Source organism: Helianthus annuus, chromosome 13, assembly GCF_002127325.2.
Source record: "Helianthus annuus cultivar XRQ/B chromosome 13, HanXRQr2.0-SUNRISE, whole genome shotgun sequence".
Classification (NCBI taxonomy): domain Eukaryota; kingdom Viridiplantae; phylum Streptophyta; class Magnoliopsida; order Asterales; family Asteraceae; genus Helianthus; species Helianthus annuus.
The window spans coordinates 156,363,585-156,381,739 of record NC_035445.2 but is presented as its reverse complement, the minus strand read 5'-3'; the positions used below and the strand labels follow the sequence as shown (position 1 = coordinate 156,381,739).

Here is an 18,155-nt window from a genome sequence, read left to right as displayed (position 1 = left end):
TGATCTTATAAGATTATGTGTTGTGACGAGAGAATTATGAAAATTCAAAGTTAAAAATAAGTTGTAATAATAAAGTGGTTGAAAAGGCTGATAGATTGATCTTATAAGATTATGTGTTGTGACGAGGGAATTATGAAAATAAATGTTGCCGCGTAAGTATGGAGACTTCACATTTCACCTTTCATTTAAGATGTGAGGTTGGGTGGTGTGGAGTGGCGCCCCATGCCACCTTAGCCCATAACGCTCCCTAACATTGTCTCGCCTTAGTTAAAGGGGACGCCAAAGAAGCTTTGGCCAAAGAGATGGCAAGCATCGTTGACATGTGTGCGAGTCTTAATCACCTTTCTACCAATCAAAACTTTTCTTTTTTATTCTTTATTCCTTTTTTTAATTAGTGATTGAGTAATAATGACGAGGCTTTATTCCATTGTATGATAGATAACTATTAAGCCCACAGTCAGCCTGAAGCGTGTGCGGGATGGGAGACGGCTCAGGGCCCAAACCTATCGGCGGCCCTTTTTTTTGTTTCTGTATTAGTTTTACAGTGTAAAGTTAGAATATATATGTAATGAATTGGAAAAATATTATCTTGAAGCACTTGGTTTGGTGGTTTGAAGTCACTTTAATAATAAGGAGACACGGGTTCTAATCCTGGTGTCCTTAGTTTTGTTTTTCTTTTTGTTTATTATCTATTTATTGTAAATGCAAATGACATTAATTATCTAATTTTGTTAAGTTACATTAAATGATTGGTGTTGATTCAACTGACATTAATTCATTTTCATATATTAAATTTTTCATATATATAGTTTTTTTTTAATTTATATTTAAGAGTCCCGTATTTTCTGTTCGCACAGGGCCTAAAGATTTTCGAACATCTTGGGAGATGGCCCTGATTAAGCGCATTGTGTATGTGGCTCAAACGTAACGCTGATGTGGCGGGTCACATCATGGAGACTAAGATCATGTGTAGTCATAAAGCCCCTTAGGGGGCGTTATGCGACAAGTGGCGAAACACGTAAGCGAGTGGCTTTATGGGGGTTTATATCACAAGCGGGTGTAGTGGGGTTATATATGTATGTATATATATGTGTGTGAGTGGGGGAGGATGGGCCACAACGTGATGATTTTCGCGAGGAGACAAAAAACCAGCCCATTGCGCTGGCCGTAACGGTGTGGTCGGGCGCTATGGGGCATTATGGGGCAATCCGGCAATATATACCGCCACATTACAGACGGCCTAAGAGTGTGAAATATGTATGGTAGAGTGTGTAATAAAATAATTGAAAAAAGAAATGGTGATATAGTGGTAAATGATTGGTTTGAAAGTTAATTAACTATATATAGAATAATGCATTGAAAGTTAAATGATTGGTTTGAAAGTTAATTAACTATGTATATATATAGAATAATGCATCATCTCCCCTTCACACTCGTGATAGCTACCACGCCCCTATCGTAGCATTGGTTTAGCACACCCACCGTGGCAGTGTTTAGCGTCACAGATGGGCTGATGTGGCATTGTGTAGCGCCCTACACCAAATGCTATAACATTTTTTTTATATTGGTTTAAAAAGATTTAGTGAGGTCTGAATTAGCCCATCCTAACATTGTCTCGCCTTAGTTAAAGGGGACGCCAAAGAAGCTTTGGCCAAAGAGATGGCAAGCACCGTTGACGTGTGTGCGAGTCTTAATCACCTTTCTACCAATCAAAACTTTTCTTTTTTATTCTTTATTCCTTTTTTTTAATTAGTGATTGAGTAATAATGACGAGGCTTTATTCCATTGTATGATAGATAACTATTAAGCCCACAGTCAGCCTGAAGCGTGTGCGCGATGGGCGACGGCTCAGGGCCCAAACCTATCGGCGGCCCTTTTATTTGTTTTTGTATTAGTTTTTATTCAAGTTTATGGTTCAAAGGGTTTTTCTCTTCATTCATCATATGTCAAAACAATACAGAGGTAAATAAATAGATAAAAAATACAAAAGACTAAATAAAGAAACAATATATATGGACGTAAAAAGGAGCCATCTATGGAGGGAATTATGGAGAATAATAAGGAGAATATTTTAGTCACCAATACTCCCCCTCAAGTTGGAGTGTGTAGGTTGATAACACCCAACTTGCCAAGTAGGAAACTAAGTTGAGGAGCACCTAAGCCTTTTGTGAAGAGGTCAGCAATTTGCAACTTGGAATCGATATGGAGTGGACGAATTTCTTGAGCTTCAACTCTTTCACGGACAAAATAACAATCCATCTCCACATGTTTAGTTCTTTCATGAAATACCGGATTATTGGCGATGTGTCTAGCGGCTTGGTTATCACAAAATAGAGGAGTTGGACCTTCAAATGGAATATCTAACTCTTGTAAAAGCCATCGCATCCATAGAACTTCACTGACGGTAGAGGCCATGGAACGATATTCTGCTTCAGCGGAAGAACGAGAAACGACCGATTGCTTCTTAGTTTTCCATGAGACCGGAGCACCTCCAAGGAGGAGTAGGTATCCTGTTCTTGACCGTCTCGTAAAAGGGCATCCGAGCCAGTCAGAGTCACAGTATGACGTGAGATTATACCCTCCGGATCGTGGTAAAAGGATGCCTTGTCCTACCGTAGCTTTAAGGTAACGGAGCACACGATGAGCAGCATTCAAATGGTTTTGCCTCGGGTCACTAACGAACTGGCTCAAGACATTAACTGCATATGTGATGTCGGGCCTGGTAGCTTGCAAATAAAGTAAGCGTCCCACCATCCGACGGTACAAACTGCTGTCAGTCTTTTGTTCTGTCTCTCCCTTGTCAAGTTTCAAGTTCGGTTCAATAGGAAACGAGCTGGGTCGGCAACCTTGTAGCCCGCAATCTTCGAGAATATCTAGGGTGTACTTCCTTTGGCTCAAGACAAGGCCTTCGGAAGTAAGGACTACCTCGATGCCAAGAAAGTATTTAAGATCCCCTAGATCTTTGATGCTGAATTGTTTATCGAGCTCGTTCTTCATAGCTTGTATTTGATCATGATTATTTCCAACGATAATGACATCGTCTACATATATCAAGGTTGCAATAAAGCTATTCTTTTGTTTATGAGTAAAGAGAGAGTAGTCGGACTTGCATTGTTTGAAATCCATATTGATGAGAGATGTAGTAAATTTTTGATACCAGTTTCTTGAGGCTTGTTTTAACCCATAGAGAGATTTCCTTAATTTGCAAACGTGGGTTTCATTCTCTTTAGAAAATCCTTGCGGAATCTTCATGTAAACTTCCTCGTCTAAATCTCCATGTAGAAACGCGTTGTTCACGTCGAGTTGGTTGATGATCCAGTTTTTCTTGACGGCTATGGCCAAAAGAGTTCTAACCGTGACGAGTTTGGCTACCGGAGCAAACGTATCGTGATAGTCAACTCCTTCTTGTTGCGTGAATCCCTTTGCAACAAGACGAGCTTTATAACGTTCCACCTCCCCGTTTGGTTTATATTTCACTTTGTAGACCCATTTCGAGTCTATGGCCCGTTTGCCTTCCGGTAAATCCGTGAGTGTCCGTGTGCCGCTTTCTTCAAGAGCTTGTATTTCTTTTTTCATTGCCTCTTTCCATCGGTCATCCTGTTTGGCTTGTGGAAAATTTTTTGGCTCATTATTGGAATGAATGGCCGTTAGAAAAGCTTTGTGTGAGTTAGAAAAACGCTCATATGAAACAAAATTAGACAAAGGATATACCGTAGAAGAGTCTTGATTTGATACGGGATGTGACGGATCAACGGACGGGGGAAGCTTGACTTCGAAGTCCTTAAACCAAGTCGGTTGAGATCGAGTTCGTTTTTCCCGTCCCTCTTCAAGATTTATTTCTCGAACCCCATTGTGCTCATTTGGGTCATGTGTTTCTGTTCTTGGGTCGTGAGGGAGTGGACTTCTATTTGAATTTTGAGATTCATCCAACTCATGTGCATGGTCAACCTCATGTTGAGGTGGTGAACCACTAAAAAGGTTTTGATCAAAATTTTGAGATTCTGTCTCCATTTCTTCATTAATTTCCTTTGTGACATCATTCTCCACCTCGTTATGAATTTCAACATCAACTTCAGTGGATTGATTTTCTTGCTCAAAAATATCTTGGTTTTGACAAATTGAAGTGACTTTGTCAAAAGGAAAGTGATTTTCGTGAAACCTGCTATCTCTTGAGACAACAATTTTATTGCTTTCAAGATCATAAATTTTATACCCCTTTTTGCCTCCCGGGTATCCCAAAAAAACACCGGGCCTCCCCCTCATTTCGAACTTATCCCCTCTCGTGTCGGTGTTCCAATAATATGCTAGACAACCGAAAGTCCTCATAAAGTCATAGTCGGGTTTTTGGTTATGAAGCAATTCGAAGGGGGTTTTATTCCCAATGACTTTAGAAGGTAACTGATTGATGACGTATGCTGCTGTTAAGACACACTCTCCCCAAAACCTCTTTGGTAAATTAGCCTCAAACCTTAGGGCTCGGGCCGTCTCAAGCAGATGTCGATGCTTTCTTTCTACAACGCCGTTCTGTTGAGGGGTGTGGGGGCATGTAGTTTCAAGTAAAATTCCGTTATCTTTGTAAAAATTCACCATGTCATTAGATGTGAACTCCCCACCATTATCACATCTAATCTTCTTGATATTCTTTCCGAATTGTGTTTTTACCATTTTTTGAAAATCCTTTAAGCACCTACTAGCTTCATGTTTAAATTTTAATAAGAACAACCACACGGCTCTACTGAAATCATCAACAATTGTTAAAAAATACTTTGCCCCGGTAAAGGAAGGCGTACGATATGCCCCCCAAATATCACAATGCAATAAATCAAAGCAATCTACAATTTTAGTGGTACTATCGTGAAAAGGGAGTCTCGTGTGCTTAGCCTTAGAGCAAGAATCACAAATCTTATCAAAATGAGCATTTTTAAGAAAACTAATCTGGTTGAGTTTTTCAGCGGAAGCGTGTCCTAACCTTTTATGCCAAGTGTCATTAGTCACCACCATTGCTTTTCTCTCGTTTTTGATCATCCCCATCCGATATAGTCCCCTCTCGCATCTACCCGCACCAATCAAGTTCCCCGTCCGAAGCCCTTTCATGACACAAAAATCAGGAAAGAACGAAACAACGCATTGCAAGTCTTTTGTCAATTTTCTAACCGACAAAAGGTTGCACTTAAATTCTGGAACATAAAGGACTTCTTGGATTTTAGTACCCCCTTTAAGAGTGCAATCACCCCTTCCCTTAACAGATACTTTAGTCCCATTGGGAATAACGACAGGAGCTTCAATCTTGCTTTCTATTTTGTTTTCAAGGAAAACAGGTTCATAGGTAATGTGCTCGGTCGCTCCCGAGTCAACCACCCAATCATCATCACCTTCCCCTTTACCAGCGAAGTTAGCCGTACATGTCGTTTCATTGTTTCGGTTTTTGTTTTCGGTTTGAACGTAGGCTGCCTTTGTACCTGGCCACCATGCGGGGTATCCGATTCTTTTGAAACAGACTTCCTTGTTGTGGCCGTCCTTCCTGCAAAAGGTGCAATACTTGACCACACCGCTCCGTTTGGCGTCTTGGACCACAACCCTTTCATGCCTCATTGTTTCTCGGTTGGATGGTGATTGTTGATGTTCTAGGTTAGGTTAAGATTTTAGAGAACCGCTCTGATACCATATTCAAGTTTATGGTTCAAAGGGTTTTTCTCTTCATTCATCATATGTCAAAACAATACAGAGGTAAATAAATAGATAAAAAATACAAAAGACTAAATAAAGAAACAATATATATGGAGGTAAAAAGGAGCCATCTATGGAGGGAATTATGGAGAATAATAAGGAGAATATTTTAGTCACCAATAGTTTTACAGTGTAAAGTTAGAATATATATGTAATGAATTGGAAAAATATTATCTTGAAGCACTTGGTTTGGTGGTTTGAAGTCACCTTAATAATAAGGAGACACGGGTTCTAATCCTGGTGTCCTTAGTTTTGTTTTTTCTTTTTGTTTCTTATTTATTTATTATAAATGCAAATGACATTAATTATCTAATTTTGTTAAGTTACATTAAATGATTGGTGTTGATTCAATGACATTAATTCATTTTCATATATGAAGGAACACGAACATGCCTATGTTCGTGTTCGTTCGGTTTGTTTATAGGCCTAGTCAAAAGAGGTAACTAATCGGTACCGAAAATATTGCACTGATACCCATACCATTTGCTCATCTCATCCCAACATACAAGGGATCAAATCCGTCATATATGTTTATAAAAGGGCTTAAAGTGAACATTTTTCAATTCCAATACCCCTATTGACGATTCAATCATTTGTACGCGAAGCCAACCATACTCGCCGGAAACCGAAGAAAAAAGGGGCGGAGCAAATCGGAACGATGGGAGAAGCCAATACATCATCAATCGATGAAGATTTACTCCTCAAAAGCTTCTACGCTGAAGTCAGTGAGGTTGAACGCGATAATGAAGTCATTAGGTATCCCTAAATTCATCCTATTATAAACTGTTTGTTGTCAGTTGCAGTATTGATTGTTTTAAAACCCTAATTCTGTTGTTTTGCTTACAATAAATTGTTGTTTATGAAGCTGTATGTATTGATTATTATTAGAAACTGCGTACGCACAAGTTCGGTATAATACTTGCGTAATAACCCTAGGTTGAACACTATATTGAGCGCGATAGGTATCCGTTTTCATCTTCTTCTAAACTGTTTGTTGTCAGTTGCAGTGTTGATTGTTTTAAATCCCTAATTTTGTTGTTTTGCTTACAATAAAATTGTTGTTCATGAAGTTGTATGTATTGATTATCATTAGAAACTGCGTACGCACAAATTCACTATAATAACCCAGGGTGAACAACATAAAAGCTTTTATTAGACCGTGGGGTATGGTGGGGCTTGGGTTGGGCATTGGTTGACACGTGGAATTGGAGCCCCCCACCGCTTGGTTACGTGTCCGCGGGGTATGGCGGGGCGTGGGTTGGGCTTGGGTTGGGTGCACCGGTGGCAGAATATTAAAAAAATATTACAAAAAATTTATAAAAAATCACACAACATTTATAAAAAAAAACCTACAACTTCATTAAAATTTAAAATTACATAATCCTAAAAATTACATAATTTTTAAAAATTACAAAATAAACCTAGAGCGTTAAATAAATTTCAAAAAGGTCGATCTTGTCGAACGCCTTTCGCTCCTTGCCTCTAAACTCTATGTTCGCCACCGCCACCCGGTCCTCGTGGCTCAACTCGCCGCTCGGAACCGCTTCGTAGTAAGCCTTGAAACGGTCGAGCTTGGGCCGTAGCTCGCGCCACTTATTGGGGAACAGTGGGTTAGCCGGTGGGGTTGGGTTCGTGGGATGGGGGGGACCAGTGGGTTAGCGGTTTCGAGATGGTAGCCAGTGGGGTTGGGTTTGTGGGATGGGGGGGACCAGTGGGTTGGGGTTACAATATATAGGGGGTGGTTGGGTGACCGGGTGGCGGTTTGGTGTCCCCAAACCGTTTGAATTTTAAATTCAAATTATGAATGGCCGCGTGACGTGGCGGGTGAGCGAATGGGAGGCAGCCAGCTAGCATGGCCATACCACCCCACGCCCGGCTTGAAAGCCAAGCCCCAAGGGCCACGGCCCAACCCAAGCCCACCCGGGATGGTGGCTTGGGCGTTTTCCCCCAACCCAAGCCCCATACCCCATGGCCTTATGTCAATTTTAATTTTGGCATATAGATAACGAACAGGGGCTGTTTGGCAACTTTTGAATGGTTAAGTGCTGAATCAGTAAGATGTCTGAACCACCATTAAATGCTGAAGCTGAACCGGTAAGAGGTCTGAACCACCATTAAGTGCTGAACCGTTAAGAGGTCTCAACCATTAAGAGCCAGTATAATGCTTAACCGTTCAGAGGGAAATGTCTGACCAATTCAGATTAGAGGTCTTAACCATTCAGATCCAAATGTCTGAACTCTGAACCATTCAGACATCTTCTCGCGAAACAAACACTCTGAACCATTAAGTGCTGAATCAGTAAGAGGTCTGAACCATTAAGAGCCTCATTAAGAGCTAAACAAACAACCCCTTAGCTTTTTTTTTTCTTTTTTTGAATTTGGGGCTTTAATTAACAGTTTGTTGCTTGTGAGGAGTTATCAGTTATCACATGTTAACAATTGAAACTATGTATTATGTATTTTGTTTGATTGGGACCTCAGTTGAAGTAGATTTTAACAATGATGGGTTTATCATTAGGGCATTACAAGCAGGCCATATCTTTTATTACGTTAGTTATATAGCGGTTAAGTTTTTGTATCATATAAGTATGCCTTTGAGCTTTGGAAAGTTGGGTTATGTGACGCGATCAATAATTTGTTGATGTGATAGTTTTCTGCTGTTTTCAAGTTTCACGACTTTGAAAAAAATCTTTTAAGATATTATAGAGTGTTAACCTGAGTGGTAGTAAGCCATTTTAGTTTTTAAACTTATCTGGGGGAACTAGTTATCAACATGTCATTAAATTGTTATAAACCTACATGTTGGTTTTCATTGTCTCTCTACACAGGTAACACAGTAATTAAGTAGATGCATAAGCATTTAAAGTTGCTTTAGCTTTTTCATTTGTGTAAAATAGAATTAACATTTTGATAACGTATTATTCAGACTTCAGAGGCAATTACTTTCTAATGAATAATCTATTTGATGGAAACTTGAAAAACTGAAGAAGTTATGTGTTGTTAATTTGTTATTTGGTCTTGAATTTGTATGTATGTATTAATTAAGAATAATAGGGAATATGATGATGATATTTTGTATCATTATCTAATACTTTGATTTTGGAATAACAATTCTTACAGGATTCTTTCATGCTTTAAGCTAAATGCGTTTGAGTATCTTAATCTACCATTTGATTCATCTCCAGAAGATGTGAAAAAGCAATATCGTAAGGTAATAACTTTGTTTTATAGTAAATGTCAATCAGGGTTTTTATTTAGCGTCCAATATTTCATAAGAAGACCATGTGAAATACCTCTAATACTGTAATGATGTTATACAGATATCTTTGTTGGTTCATCCTGACAAATGCAAGCATCCCCAGGCAAAAGAAGCTTTCTCTGGTATGTAACTATTTATTAACATGTTTTTGACTAGTTGACTCATCCAGTGTGAATTTGTACTTTTTAAAACCTCATTTTTATTGCTCTTTTGATTAATCTTATTTTAAAGTGTGGACATTTATATCATGATATATGGTACAAATTAAGCTTTATTCTTTTGCATTTCGAGTCTCGCTTCATCTACGTTTTTAGGGCACCTTAAGCATTTTAAAATCGTTAAAAATGCAAGTATATGTGAGGAGTTGAATAATATAGAAGGCTTATTTAACGATGTGGCCAAGCAAAAAGCCAAAACCTTGTTGAGATGGAGGGTGTATCATAGTTGTCAATAGCGAATAGCGGACGATAGCGACAAGCTGCCTATATGCTACGTAGCGATAGCGATCAAATAGCGGGCGCTATTTAATGTTTAGCGATACACTAGAAAAAATTTTCAGAAAAAAATTGTATGTATATTTTACCAAAAAAAATATAAAAAAGCAAAAAATTTTACAAAAATCTCGCTATTTACCGCTATTTGTCACTACCAGCTATATAGCGACACACATGAGCGCTACGCTATGCTATTTGCTATAGCAGGCGCTATGCTCGCTATTAATAACTATGGGGTGTATAATAAAGCTGTATTTGCAAGTATTTTGGTCGCTGTGGTTTTATCCTAGTATAGAATGCAGATAAGATATTTATATAGGCTCTATTTGCATTAAAAAAACTACTTATGAGGAATTAGTAAGGTATCTTTGATAAATCTTTTTATGCTTCTTTGGATTGCAGCTAACTTTTTTGTTGCATGTTAACATATCTTGCACTGCGATAACAAAATTTGATTCTCTTTTATACAGCCCTAGCAAAAGCCCAACAACTATTACTTGATCCACAAGAAAGAGAGTATCTTGTGAACCAGATTAATGCAGCAAGAGGTTTGTACACAAGCTACACTCTGTTTCTATTGTAGCAGGTCATTTATTTATTTTTTGGTCGTGTGACATGACCAAAACTTTTTCATCATGTTATATCATATATTCATATCTGCTATCTCATGAGTCATGACATACCATATCATAATGACTGTTCCAACATATGTATTATGTATTATATATAGACACCAACGAGTGTTGTCAAGACAATATCTTAAAAGAAGCAGTAATTTATTCTGGAGAATCATCTATTTTTTCCTCTTAGCAGCTTCGCTATTGTTGGAACATATTTCATGGCTGTTGATTTTTAATTCAGTTTTTGCTGTTTGAATTTTTCTTAATTTTATATTCATTCTGATATCTGCTAAGAGCCTAAGAATTATTTTGTACACTTAGGATTAAAAAGCTTCATTGTGTTGAATAATAAATCAATTAAAGCGTTTTTCTCTGGTAACATGGAGTTCCAAATTGCAATAGTTGAGACCCGTAAGCGTAATTATGTTGAATAGGAAACTAGATGGATGTAGGAAATAATTATGATTTTGTTTCATGGTTGGATTTGGAAATGTTGGAATGCAATGAGAGCTTTGTGTTCTATACTGACATTAGTACAATATTATTTCTTGGAGTATTGTATTTGTTTATTTGGTAAGATGTTAACAAATGTACTCGACTGATTTGCAGAAGAACTTCGAGCAAAGAGGAAAAAACAACTGAAGAAAGACACTGCATCTAAGCTGAAGTCACTAGTAGATGAGGTAATAAATTAATTTTTTTCTCTCTGCATCATGTCACTTTGGTGCATTTTGTAGAAAAATATCTGAAATTCTATTTTAGGTCGAAACCTTGTGATTGTAACTTTTTGGAAGGGGGTAAACTGCAAGGAATAAATATTATTTCATGCAGATTTCCAGATTATGATATTCTTTTTATCTTTTGAGCCTTTTTGCAGGGAAAATATGAGCAAGAATATGAAAAATCAGATGAGTTTCAACAGCAGCTAAAGTTGAAGGTTCGGGAAATACTAACTGACCAAGAATGGCGAAGGCGGAAAATGCAGATGAGGGTATGTTAATAGATAACTTTATTCATTGTAACTTCATTTACATTCTGTTGATTTTTAAAAAAAGTTACAGCACTGATTTTTTTAAATATGTTCAGTTCATAAATCTTTTCTTGTATATCATGTAGATTTCTGAGGAGGAAGGCAGATTGAAGAAAGATGAGGAAGAAACCAAAGAGATGTGGAAACGGAAACGTGAACACGAGGAGCAGTGGGAAGGAACAAGGGAAAATAGGGTTCGTATATTTTTTTTTTCTTTTTTATTTTGCTATTTAGGGTTTAGTTAATGCATGATTTAAATAGGGCAAAATGAACCATATAGAAACATAGTTTACACTCATTCACGATTTCAGCAACCAGATATAAGTTTGGTGCAAAATAGAAACCAACATAGAGAGAGTATAGTACTGCTTTTAATAATCAACTTCGTTTTAACTAATTTTACCTGTAAATGCAAATCTTAACATCGTCAGACGCCACCTATGCAAAAAATTTTTGTGTGAATTTTAAAATACAATTTATTTACATGTTTATTAGAGATTTGCTTTTTAAATAAGCATTAATTGTAACATCAAAAGCCTAGTGGTTGAACAGTTCATCGCCATAAATTATACCTGCTTGCTAAATCGGTAATAAAAGGTAAGTTGGGTTTCCACTTTGTACCTAATTTGAAGTTGTTAAAATCAAGAAAGTTTAAAGTTCGTTTCTAACTTTTAGTTTCATGCAACTTGTTCATCTTTAGTTTTTACATGAACATGTCCTAATGACAAGCTCATAACCTATTCGAAAGTTTCTCATTGACTTACTCCTTACATGAACATTTCTTGATAAAAAGTTCATAACCGATTCGAAAGTTTCTCAATGAAATTGACATGGATGTTTGAGCTTTTATATTTTAGAATATTTATATTATTTCAGTACATTTTATAGTTTAGTGTAACCAAAACAACACTTGTTACTATGTGAAGTTAACAAAGTAATTCATTATTTCATTTGACATTCAAAAAGTCAAAGATGGACTCTTTTTTTCAGATGGACGGGATTATTAAATTTGTTGTGATTTTAATGCTTTGTTTTATTCTGTATTTCATTCTACTACTTCCAAATCATGCATGCCACCAAAAACCTGCGAGTATAGTTATTTATTTATGTTACCATAGTAAAATAAAAGATGCAGCATGATCATGTTGTTCAGCACACACTTATAAGTACTTCTGTATAATTGCTAATTCTTTTGACCTCTTTATTTAATTAGGTTTCTAGCTGGAGGGACTTTATGAAAGGGGGAAAGAAGGTAAACATAGTTCTCCATTTTGACTTTTCTTCTGTATAATTTTTCTTTTGAAGAAGTATACTGAGAGTTCTGATTATAGAGGTGTCAAAAAAGTGTGTTACTTCTAGTGGTGGCCACGGGTATTTAAGTTCCACCTATGGTGGGCCCAGATGAGTTTTCCCCTCCAGGTCTCAAGTTCGAGTCTAGGTGATAGGGTATCTCATTGAGGGGTTTAAATTGGGGATCTATTGTGCGAGGGGGCTCTCTAGCGCGGACCCAGTTAAGACAACGTATGCTAGACCTCACGACATTCGCGAATAATTCACACCTTTCAAAAAAAAAAAAAAACCTTCTTTTATGTATATTTGAACGCTTTTATAAAAATATAGTTTGTAAAATCTGATTACAAAAGTTATATTATTTCAATGTTGGTCTTTTTTTTTGTTTAAATGATTATATTATTTCAATGTTGGTCTTTTTTTTTGTTTAAATGATTTAGGTGTTTTTTGCATTAAAACTGCACTTTCTGCAAATTTTGACCCATGTTTGTTTTTGTATATCAACCAATCTTTTTTTATTTGACCCATTTGACCATTAGAAATAAAACATAACCCGAACCTGTCTAAACAAATCGAAATTGATACCTTTAAAGTACAAATGATTAACAGATGCCAATAATGGTGATGTTTGTAGGTGAAAAAGGGTGAACTTCGACCACCGAAGCTGAAGACAGAAGACCCCAACAAGTCTTATGTTCAAAGGCCGGTGAAGCGAGGTTAGGTGGGCTTACAAAAGCCAAACTCTACTGAAGTATGTAACTCTCTAATTGATTTAGTGGTTGAATACAAAACCTTGTAACTTTTTTATTGTTATCTACTATCTTGCAGCCCACCCAGTATAAGAGCATTGTATATTTTGCATTTTGTTCTGTTGTAGTTAAACACCACCCAAATTAAAGTTTTATTATACCTTGAGTTAGTTTCAACTCTAATTCTCTATAATGTTTAATGTTAATGGCAACGTCTCTTGATTTAATTCCGACAACATGAACATGAATGGTGGGATTTATGTATTAAGTAGCCCGTTTTAGTTTATAGGTGGTTTTGCTTCAATGCCTTGAATGATGTTAAGAAACATATATTCATCGTATCAAGAAAACATATGTTATTTCATATTTCATCGTATCAAGAAAACATATGTTATTTCATATTTTAGGGTATTCGAGTGGGTACCCCCGCTGCTCCCTTGCGTACACAACAACCTCTACTTGGTGTGATATATGCGATACTTTGCCTATCACCTTTGCCGTCAGTTCAGAAGCAAATCCTTCCTTAGGGTACCTTGATCCCCACCCGCGTAGCGCCACCTTACATCAGGATCTGTCCATGTGCCGGTTCGTGAGGGCACGTGACCCCACTTTTTTCATTGTCAGAATGACAATGCCGACCGGTTCGACTTGATCTCTAAAGACATTTCATTGGGTTTGCTTCTTTTTTTTTTGTTTGCGATGTTGATCTTTATTTCTCTACCCACCACTCGGTGCTTGTGATGGACTCCAGACTTTGACTTGCTTGTTTTAGTTTTGGTGTGGGCAATTTTGGTGTGTTTTCTTTATTCGATCTTTGATTATTGATTCTATCTTTTTTAGTGATTGATTTTGGTTGCCGACTCATGATCCCACTTCCTATGCTAATTGCTTCGTCGGCAGATTCATCAGCTAGTGATCCTTTTAACACCGGTCTTTGTATTGGCCTTCATAAAAGTAAAAACGTGGGTACTTATCCGACTGTTTTCTTCGTTTCCATGATATACTATCAACTTCTTATTTGTTTGTTGCCACCTGTGACCTATAATCCTATAATTGAAAAGATGAAGGCTCTTGATTATGCCATAGGATTTAATCTCAAATACCTCAGTCCTTGCATTCTCAAAATTGGTTATACAGAGAATTGAGTTAAAACTGGTTTTCAAAAATCAAATTTCACTTTCCAATTCCATGGTTCCACACAAGATGAAAGGTTGAACCCAAGTCCTCTCCCTCTCAAAGACTAGTTATTTGTATAGCTCTTTTAATGAGGCTCTAAATAGTTCACACCTCAGAACTCCTATTCTTCAACACTCACTCGTTCAGAAACATTTTCTGAATGGTTAAACATTATACCAATTTGAATAGTTAATAAGACCTCTAATCTGAATTTGAAAGACATTTGTTTCTAAACAGTTAAGCATTATACTGGCTCTTAATGAGGTTAAGCATTATACCGACTTTTAATGATTCAGAGATCAACATCTTACTGGTTCAACACTTAATCGTTCAAACATCTTACTGGTTAAGGACTTAACCATTTAGAAATTGACAAACAGACCCTTTTTGTCGTTAAAAATGGACAACCACCCCATGCGCGGCTCGGTTATGTTTCTGGTTTGGTAACCACATTAACTTTCATGCATGTAAATGTTTCTGGTTTGGTAACCACATTAACTTTCATGCATGTAAGAAAATCAGCTTAGAAACTTTTATCTATTTGTTGTAAATTTGTTTTTTAAAAGAACTTGGCAATTACTACTAATTAATTTAATTTATTAATAAATAAAATACACCCAACAAAAGCTAACACGTTAGTCCAAACGATCATCACAAGGAAACCATAAAATTTAAAAGCAAATGATTTTTTTAAGATAAATATCAAGAAAAACAAGTCAAAAACAGCATAATAATCTCAATAAAACAACGTTTTGTCCTCAAAAACTTCTACATTATCAAGCAAAAGTGCTGAACGTTTATATGCCTGTAAATGCTTTCTTCCCAGCACTTGCAGATCCTGCTGGAATCACCCTCAGCACATTGAACCTCACAGTCTTTGACAATGGTCTGAAAAAACAAAAGATTACATTCATCAAATACTAATATAACAAAAAAGCATGTAGCTTTAAATTGATATGTATATTTTTTTTATTTTGATAATCAACAAATAAATACAGTTTGTTTTGACCATGATGTGAATATGATACCAGACATCCAAATTTTCATTTCCTAAACATACCGATTTTGTCATTTCGAATTATTTGCACTTTAAAAAAATTAGATAACTGATATGATTCCACTTTAAAAGTACTGATGTAAATCACGATAGATGCAAGATTTTCTGTTTGATGAAGTTACAATCATTTGTCTGTATATAGTCAACATACTTGCATGTGTGATTATCAGAGAAACTTGACTAGTAGTCAAAAATCAAAACTTTCTAAATACGCGTAATAAAGTAGTACTAAATAAACTGAATGTGTTGATTATCAGAGAAACAAACCTGCATTGCCCAACAGTGACGTGGTCACCTTCTTTCACACGGAAACAAGGTGAGATGTGAGCAGGAATGTTTGAGTGCCTCTTCTCGTATCTGTTGCAAAAAAGTAAATGTAACCAAATTTAGAATGTCTACTTACAATTTATATAGAATAAAACTGTAAATATTATGTTAGGAGCTTAGATCTTGCCTCTGATACTTCTTGACATAATGAAGATAGTCCCTTCGAACGATGATGGTCCTGACCATCTTAGCACTATGGCATGTACCAGCCAAAATACGACCTCTAATGGATACATCACCAGTGAAAGGGCATTTCTTGTCAATGTAAGTTCCTAAAATCAACAAATTAACCAGATTGCTTTAAAAAGTACAAAAAATGTAAAGCTAAAGAGTTTAAAAGCAATCAATGAGTAAACTTTACGGCCAGAAATAGTCAAATTAACATATTAAGACCTGAGACAAAAACAACCACAATATAAAAACTCTTTCAACATACATAATAATGAAAAATAATCAAGTCATGAACTAAACCACATTAGCATATAACATCTACAAACTTTTATCTCGTCACGGATCACAGTAACCAATGCACTTCCAGTACTAACAAAAACCAGATTAAGAACAAGAAAATACGCTGGACATATAAATATTTATCAGCAAATGAAAAAAAGGTACATTCATTCAAAAAGTATTTAACAAAGCCAAAAAAAAACTCGTCATCATCAACAAAACTGTAATCCAACCTTTAGAAAATAGAAACTACAAAACATATGTACAGTAAATAATCCACACATTCAAAAACATCTAAATCTTTCAATACAACAATTCAAGAACAATGGGGTGCAAATGAGCCGAGCCGAGACCGAGCTCGTTTAACATATGACAGCGAGCCGACTCAAGCTCAATAAGCGAAGATTGAGCTCGTTTACTAAATGCTGTTTTTAGGCTCGGGCTCAAGCTCGTTTAAGCTCGAGCTCATTCGAGAGCGCTCGAGCTCGTTTGCACCCCGAACATATTCCACAGAAATTATTAAAAAACACTAGACATAAAAGTTTAACCAAGCAAATAAATAAATTCTAGAGTGCATATGATAAGTGATAAGTTGATACAAAAATCTCATTTAACAAACAAAAAACATCAAACAAACAGTTAACACTAACAAATAACAATCCAATTTAAATCAATTTAATCTACTTAGTTTCAAATTTCAAATTCATCTAAAAACATCTTAAATCCTTCAACAATTGAATATATAACAACAAAAATTGATTAAAAACATGTAACAAATACCTTCAATAGCCTCTCGTGGAGTCTTAAATCCAAGACCAATATTCTTCCAGAATCTGTTTCCACCTTTTCCAGGCCTCTTTCCTTTCCCGCTCTTCTTCGAGCTAATCACAGATCCAGAATAGTTTCAAAATGAATAACATTCAATCAACACAAAACAAATTCAACATAATACATAAATCTAAAAGTTTCAAAGTTCGTTTCTAACCAGAGGAACACCTTAGGTTGCTTCAAAAAAGCCTTTTCTGTCTGTAATCGATAGAGGAAACAGATAAGAATACAATAGATTAGAATATTGTAAGGTAAAGGTGTAAAAATGGGATGTTTCATACCTGTTCTGCCATTGTTGAGGGGAGATTTGGAGCTTTGCAGCGGCGGTAACACAGGTGCAGGAAAGCAGCAATAAACCCTAGGTGATGCTGATATTTGCTATACCTATTTAATGATGAGCTCGGTTTGTTTTAGTGGGCCTTTTGGGCTGGGCTGGGTTGAATTGGGTGGGCCTAATGGGATCACAGGCTTATACTTCACGGTTAATTATTTTATGAAAATCTAATTATTTTATCAATTCCGATAAGATTCAAAACTTGTATTGAAGTCGGAATACACGAGTAATTGCTATAGTATACTTTGAATAACTCCATTATCAAACAAAATTTCTATCTGAGGGTCGAGAACAATAACTAAACACGTTTACGTATTCAATTTTTTTAAGTTAACAGACACAGGTTATTATGAAAGAAAAAATAAATTAAAGAACACTAAAAATGGATAAAGACGTATAGAAACTAAGGTAGTGTTTGGTATGCAGGAATGAGAGGCGGAATGGAATGGATGCTTACGAGTGAATGAATAAAAGGGTGTTTGGTTGGTCAATGGAATGGAATCACCCATTTTAAAAGGCATTCCATTCCCTCAAAATCATTCCTTCCATCCCCTATATTTTTTTTCCATTTCATCCTCTTTGGCACCATTCATCAACAATACAACCCACCACCTTCGCAAAAACCCACCACCACCCACCCACCACCCACCACCGACGCCATCGCCGCCACCCGCCACCACCTCACCCCGACAACCACCGTCGTCGCCGCCACCCGCCACCACCTCACCCCGACAACCACCGTCGTCGCCGCCACCCACTCGCCACCGTTATCTCCCACAGCCACGACTAACCGCCAACGCCACTCGCCGCCGCC

General features: G+C 36.7%; 2 protein-coding genes across 2 annotated transcripts; one reads left to right on the top strand and one right to left on the bottom strand.

The window, feature by feature from the left end:
- Positions 1 to 6,302: 6,302 nt before the first annotated feature.
- On the top strand, positions 6,303 to 13,349 carry LOC110899879 (J domain-containing protein spf31). The gene is made up of 9 exons (XM_022146774.2): positions 6,303 to 6,483; positions 8,848 to 8,938; positions 9,048 to 9,108; positions 9,951 to 10,028; positions 10,710 to 10,783; positions 10,978 to 11,091; positions 11,217 to 11,324; positions 12,344 to 12,382; positions 13,055 to 13,349. The coding sequence occupies exons 1-9, from the start codon at positions 6,386 to 6,388 to the stop codon at positions 13,139 to 13,141; spliced, it is 750 nt and encodes a 249-aa protein (XP_022002466.1). The 5' UTR covers positions 6,303 to 6,385; the 3' UTR covers positions 13,142 to 13,349.
- A 1,644-nt stretch (positions 13,350 to 14,993) lies between these two features.
- On the bottom strand, positions 14,994 to 17,406 carry LOC110899878 (40S ribosomal protein S11-2). Its single transcript, XM_022146773.2, has 6 exons — positions 17,289 to 17,406; positions 17,165 to 17,205; positions 16,960 to 17,060; positions 15,857 to 16,001; positions 15,670 to 15,759; positions 14,994 to 15,233 (listed from the first exon to the last, which is right to left on the bottom strand). The coding sequence occupies exons 1-6, from the start codon at positions 17,298 to 17,300 to the stop codon at positions 15,143 to 15,145; spliced, it is 480 nt and encodes a 159-aa protein (XP_022002465.1). The 5' UTR covers positions 17,301 to 17,406; the 3' UTR covers positions 14,994 to 15,142.
- Between the last annotated feature and the right edge of the window lie 749 nt (positions 17,407 to 18,155).